Genomic DNA, 5,952 nt, shown 5'->3' on the forward strand with positions numbered 1-5,952 from the left:
GGGTGCCCCCGCCGCTGCCCGGGGAAGCCCCTTCGCCTCGTGCACCCACACGCTCAGCCATGTCTCTTCCCGCTCCACGTTGTCCTGCAGATGGGAGTGGGATGGGGGAAGCGTTTTGGTTTGTTGGCACCCCAAAGAGGGCACCGCAAGTGAAGCGCGGAGCCTCAAACCTGGTGCGCTGGGTTCCTAGTGAGATTGCTGGGCCTTTGGGGAAAGAAGTGGAGCCACGGGAGTCCGGAGGTGGCTACGCGGAAGTTTTCTAAAGCTTTTCTGGGCTCTCCGGGAGAGTTCGGGGCTCCAGGGCATAGAAGAGTAGTACTGGAGTGAAGACTTCGCGATTATGTGGCAGGCAGGGCTTTGGGTGCATATAGGGTCGAGAGTGGACAGAAGGGGCGGGTCTGATATTCCCGGGGCTGGTAATAGATGGAAGGGGAGTCTTGGAGCCTTTGCAACGATGCAGGCGGGGCAGGTGCGTTGGGAGCGCCGGTTATGGAGAGAGCTGGCTTTGGGTAGAGTGGAAGGGGTGGGCCAGGCCTGTGGGCGGGGTCTCCGTGTCCCGCTTTATTGAGGGCAATGACCTGGGTGGGCTGGAATTGGCGACGAAGGTCCTCGATCCAGCGGTCTCTCTCAGCGGCCGAGCGACAAGAGAAGCAGCGGCTTCCGCCCGTCCACGTTACCTGTTGGGATGGAGAATCCAACAGTGTGCGATCCAGGCCAAGGGTGAAGCCAAAGGGTGGGAGGTGGGACTGAGGTGGAACCGAGGTGGATTGTCTGCACTTACCTGAAAGCAATGGGGCTCCCCCAAGAGGCTGGGGTGCAGTGGCCAGACCCGCACATCTCGCTCGGCGCCCAGGTCCAGTTCAGAGAGTGTGGCCAGCGACTCCCTAGAGCCCAGAGCACTGGGGGGCCTGGGAAGGGGGCGGGGGAGCACACGGTCATTCCTGCCTCTTCCCATCCCCCATAGCCTGAAGGGTAGAGGAAGGCCAGGAAGGACTTCAACCCAATTCGGATTCCTTTTCTACCCTGTGCCCCCTCCCCATGGCGCCTCCTTACTTTTAGCATAAACTCAACTCCTGGTGACCTATATGACCAAGTAGAGTCCAGATGTTGTTACCTCATCTCCCTCCACCTAATCCATCACTTTCTGAGCTCCAGCCTCCCTGGCCTTGTTTTATTTTATCTTATTTATTTATTTATTTAAAGCAGAGTCTTGTTCAGTGCAGTGGCTGGATCTCAGCTCACTGCAACCTCTGCCTTCCAGGTTCAAGCGATTTTCCTGCCTCAGCCTCCCAAGTAACTGGGATTACAGGTGCCCACCACCATGCCCGGCTAATTTTCTAATGTTTGTGTTTTTAGTAGAGATGGGGTTTCACCACGTTGGCCAGTCTGGTCTTGAAATCCTGATCCCAAGTGATCCACCCACCTCAGCCTCACCAAAGTGTGGGAATACAGGCGTCAGTGACCACGCCCAGTCCTATTTATTTATTTATTTATTTATTTATTTAGACAGAGTCTCACTCTGTTGCCCAGGCAGGAATGCAGTGGCACAATCTTGGCTCACTGCAACCTCCACCTCCCAGATTTAAGCGATTCTCCTGCCTCAGCCTCCTGAGTAACTGGAATTACAGGTGTGTGCCACCATGCCCGGCTAATTTTGTATTTTTAGTAGAGATGAGATTTCACCACGTTGCCAGGCTGGTCTTGAACTCCTGACCTCAAATGTTCCACCTGCCTCTGCCTCCCAAAGTGTGGGATTACAGGTGTGAGCCACCGCACCCAGCCCTATTTATTTTTGAGACAGAGTCTTGCTCTGTTGCCCAGGCTGGAGTGCAGTGGCACGATCTCTGTGCACTGCAGCCTCAACTTCCCAGGCTCAAGCAATCCTCCCACTCAGCCTCCCCAGTAGCTGGGACTACAGGTGCCCACCACCATGCCTGGTTAATTTTTGTATTTTTTGTAGAAGTAGGGTCTCACTATATTGCCCAGGCTGGTCTTGAACACCTGGACTCAAGCAGTCTGCCCACTTCGGCCTCCCAAAGTGCTACCCCTGGTCCACTTCACCCAGCCCCCTTGGCCTTGTTTTAGTTGCTTCTTTCTGCCTCTTGGCCTTTGCACTTGCTGTTACTTCTGCCTGGAATGCTTTTCCCACCCCGCTGTTGGCCTAGTTAACTTCCATCCACCCTTCAGATCTCAGCTCAAGGGTCCCTTCCCTAACCCTCCCAGACCAGTTGATTGATTTAGCTCCCATTTTAGAGTTATTGTGTCAGACTTTGCCGGCACCCTGGCTCTGTGCTACGTCATTCAATGTCCCCAGAATCAACTGATGTGGGGCAGAACACAGAGGCTACAGGGGGTGTTTGGTGTAGATTGGAATGATAGGCAAGAGGAGGAGGAGGAGGAAGGGCCAGTGTTGAACCTCAGCCCCTCCAGCCTCTCATACATCCTTACCCATCCCGGGGCTCCGACCTGGCCTTTTTCTTCTCTTTCAGCCTCTTGAGCAACCCCTGTGGGGAAGGGAATGTCAGCTGGACAGAAATCTGTGCTCCTTCCGCAGCTCCTTCCCTCCCAAGATATCCCAGAGGATCTGCTGGTCTTGGAGGACCAACACCAAGCTCAGGCTGTATTAGCAGGAATAATAAGAGCAACCAACAGCTCCTAATTCTTTGTTCATTTGTTTTTTTAAGACAGGGTCTTGCACTGTCAGCCAGGCTGGAGTACAGTGGTGCAATCATAGCTCACTGCAGCCTCAAATTCCTGGGCTCAAGTGATTCTCTTGCCTCAGCTGGGACTACAGGTGAATGTTACCATGTAGAATTGGGGACTTGCTATGTTGCCCAGGTTTGTCTTGAGCTCCTGGTCTCAAGCAATCCTTCTGCTTCCAGCCTCTCAAAATGTTGGGATTACAGGTGTGAACCACTGCGCCTGGGCCAAACTCCCATTTGTAAAGCATCAATCATATATTCTCGTGCACTATTCATTTATTTATTTAAGACATGGAGTCTCCCCATGTTGCTTAGGCTGGTCTTGAACTCCTGGCCTCAAGCAGTGTTCTCTGCTCAGCCTCCCAAGTAGCTGGGACTACAGCTGTGCACTGCCCTGCCTGGCTCCTGCACTCTCTATTGGCTTCCCAAAAACAACCCCTAGAGAAAGATTATTTCATTAACTCCATTTGACACACTGGGACTCTGAGGCCCAGAGAGGGTCAGCAACCTGCCCCAGATCACCCAGCAAGAGTGCCCTTTCAGCTGTGAGAGTCTTGGCTCTCCCCTCTACCTACCCCCTTCACTGGCTGCCTTACCCGAACGTTGTGGACCTGGTTGGGACCAACATTCTCTGGTTCTGTCTTTCCAGGCATCCGATCTGTGGGTAGTTATGGGTGGCAGGTTGGGGGGTTGGAGTCATCTTAGATTCTGCCCCACTTTTAGAGCCTCCCAAATGCCCCAGGCCTTTCCACTCTTCAAGCTTACCTGGATCCCTGAAGTTCCCCATGGCCACGTGGATGCTGCCCTCGGAGCTAGCACTTCCCACCCGGGGCCTTCGGGGACCCTGTTCTCCCGCAGGAGTGGGTAGTCAGAGAGGGGAGGCAGGCAGGCAGGCAGACCGAGGGAAAGGCAGACACCTTCCCACTATCCTCCCTCCAGCCCGTACCTCTGTTCTGCCCTCCTCCTTTTTCTTTCTTCCCTCCCCTTGCCCAGGTGCCCCTTCTCACCTCCTCCTCTCCTCCAAGCAGCACCAGCTTCCCATCAAGCAGGGTGAAGCCCCCAATGTCCCAGACAGGCACGTCGGGTGTGGGGGCCTCGGGGATCTGTGGGGTAGGGGGCTCTGGCTCTGGCTCCGGCTCCAGCTCTGGGAAGAAGAGGAGGCACTGGGGGACTTAAGAGACGTTTTCTCTCCCTCAGGCCACCCTTTCCATTCCCGAAGGCTTATGGTGGGTTCCCTCCTAAGTGCCCCCCACCCCAGCAGCTGTATCGGACTGTATGACCTTGGGCAAGTTTTCATGTCTCTCTGGACCTTGTCCCCACTAACCATGGGTAGCAGACACAGCTCACCTACCATGTGTCCAGTACCCTGTATACCACTCCACACACCTTCTTGCATTGAATCCTCCAAAAGCCATTCAAAGGGCTATGATAACAGGCTCAGAGAGGTTGAGTGACTTGCCCAGGGTCACACAGCTTGTGAGTGGTTGGGCTGGGCTTCAGTCACAAGCATTCTTCTCTCTCTTTTTTTTTTTTCTTTGCATTCTTCTCTTAACCAAGACAACATGTGGGTCCAAGAGGTTAAAAAACAGGACCGAGTCTGGGCACGATGGCTCATGCCTGTAATCCCAACATTTGGGAGGCCGAGGTGGGGCGGATTGCTTGAGATCTGGAGTTTGAGAACAGCCTGGGCAACATAACAAGACCCTGTCTTTAAAAAATAGCCTGACGCAGCTGGGCTCCGTGGCTCACACCTGTAATCCTAGCACTTTGGGAGGCCGAGGCGGGCAGATCACCTGAGGCCAGGAGTTTGAAACTAGCCTGACCAACATGGAGAAACCCCGTGTCTACTAAAAATACAAAATTAGCCGGGCGTGGTGGCGCATGCCTGTAATCCCAGCTACTTGGGAGGCTGAGGCAGGAGAATTGCTTGAACCTGGGAGGCGGAGGTTGTGGTAGCCCAGATAGTGCTATTGCACTCCAGCCTGGGCAACAAGAGTAAAACTCCGTCTCAAAACAAAACAAAACAAAACAAAACAAAAAAACCCTGACACTGTGTTGTGTGCCCATATTTCCAGTTACTTGGGAGGCTGAGGTGGGAGGATCGCTTGAGTCGCAGAATTCAAGGCAGCAGTGAGCTATGATCATGCAACTGCACTCCAGCCTGGGCGACAGAGCAAGACCCTGTCTCTGAAAAACAACGGCAGGCCAGGCGCAGTGGCTCACACCTGTAATTCCAGCACTTTGGGAGGCCGAGGTGGGTGAATCACCTGAGGTCAGGAGTTTGAGATGACCCTGGCCAACATGGTGAAACCCCGTCTCTACTAAAAATACAAAATTAGCCGGGTGTGGTGGTGCACACCTGTAATCCCAGCTACTAGGGAGGCTGAGGCAGGAGAATTGCTTGAACGCGGAGGGCAGAGGTTGCAGTGAGCCGAGATTGCACCACTTCACTCCAGCCTGGGTGAAAGACTGAAATTCTGTCTCAAAAAAACAACAGGCTGGGCGCAGTTGCTCATGCCTATAATCCCAGCATTCTGGTAGGCTGGGGCAGGTGGATCACCTGAGGTCAGGAGTTCGAGAGCAGCCTGGCCAACATGGTGAAACCATGTCTCTACTAAAAATACAAAATTAACCAGGTGTGGTGGTGCATGCCTGTAATCCCAGCTACTCGGGAGGCTGAGGCAGGAGAACCTCTTGAACCCGGGAGGCAGAGGTGCAGTAGGCTGAGATTGCACCACTGCACTCTAGCCTGGGCGAGGAAGTGAGACTCTGTCTCAAAACAGAAACAAAAACAAAATGGGAATATAAGCAGTGAGAATTAAATGAGCTTCCAGGAAACAGAAGGGCTGAATTAGCCCTCCCAGACTGCCTGTCTGTTCCCTCGCTTTTACCATCAGGAGCAACAAATGATAACTCCCACTTATTAACGGATCACTTAAAATATGCTGGGCCCTAGCCTAGTGTTACATTCCTGAGCCCTAATTCTTGCGATATCCATTACTCTTCTAGGTCCCCCTATGTGACACTTAGCACCATCTGTCATTTTTTTTTTCTTTCTTTCTTTTTTTTTCCTTTGAGATGGAGTCTCACTCTGTTGCCCAGGTTGGAGTGCAGTGGCGCAATCTTGACTCACTACAACCTCTGCCTCCTGGGTTCAAGCTATTATCCTGCCTCAGCCTCCTGAGTAACTGGGAGTATAGGCATGTGCTACCATGCCCAGATACTTTTTTTTTTTTTTTTTTTTTTTTTT

At 53.0% G+C, this 5,952-nt stretch overlaps 1 protein-coding gene across 1 annotated transcript in view; it reads right to left on the reverse strand.

The window, feature by feature from the left end:
- RASAL3 (RAS protein activator like 3) overlaps positions 1–5,952 on the reverse strand; it is a 13,751-nt gene that overhangs the window by 6,134 nt on the left and 1,665 nt on the right. The window contains exons 3-9 of the mRNA XM_011980619.1: positions 3,710–3,846; positions 3,468–3,546; positions 3,299–3,360; positions 2,449–2,504; positions 782–908; positions 579–677; positions 7–84 (exon numbers count right to left, since the gene is read on the reverse strand). Of these exons, the coding sequence (XP_011836009.1) occupies positions 7–84; positions 579–677; positions 782–908; positions 2,449–2,504; positions 3,299–3,360; positions 3,468–3,546; positions 3,710–3,846 (638 nt within the window). The remainder of the gene's footprint in view (positions 1–6; positions 85–578; positions 678–781; positions 909–2,448; positions 2,505–3,298; positions 3,361–3,467; positions 3,547–3,709; positions 3,847–5,952) is intronic.

This window comes from Mandrillus leucophaeus, unplaced genomic scaffold (assembly GCF_000951045.1).
Source record: "Mandrillus leucophaeus isolate KB7577 unplaced genomic scaffold, Mleu.le_1.0 Scaffold215, whole genome shotgun sequence".
Classification (NCBI taxonomy): Eukaryota; Metazoa; Chordata; class Mammalia; order Primates; family Cercopithecidae; genus Mandrillus; species Mandrillus leucophaeus.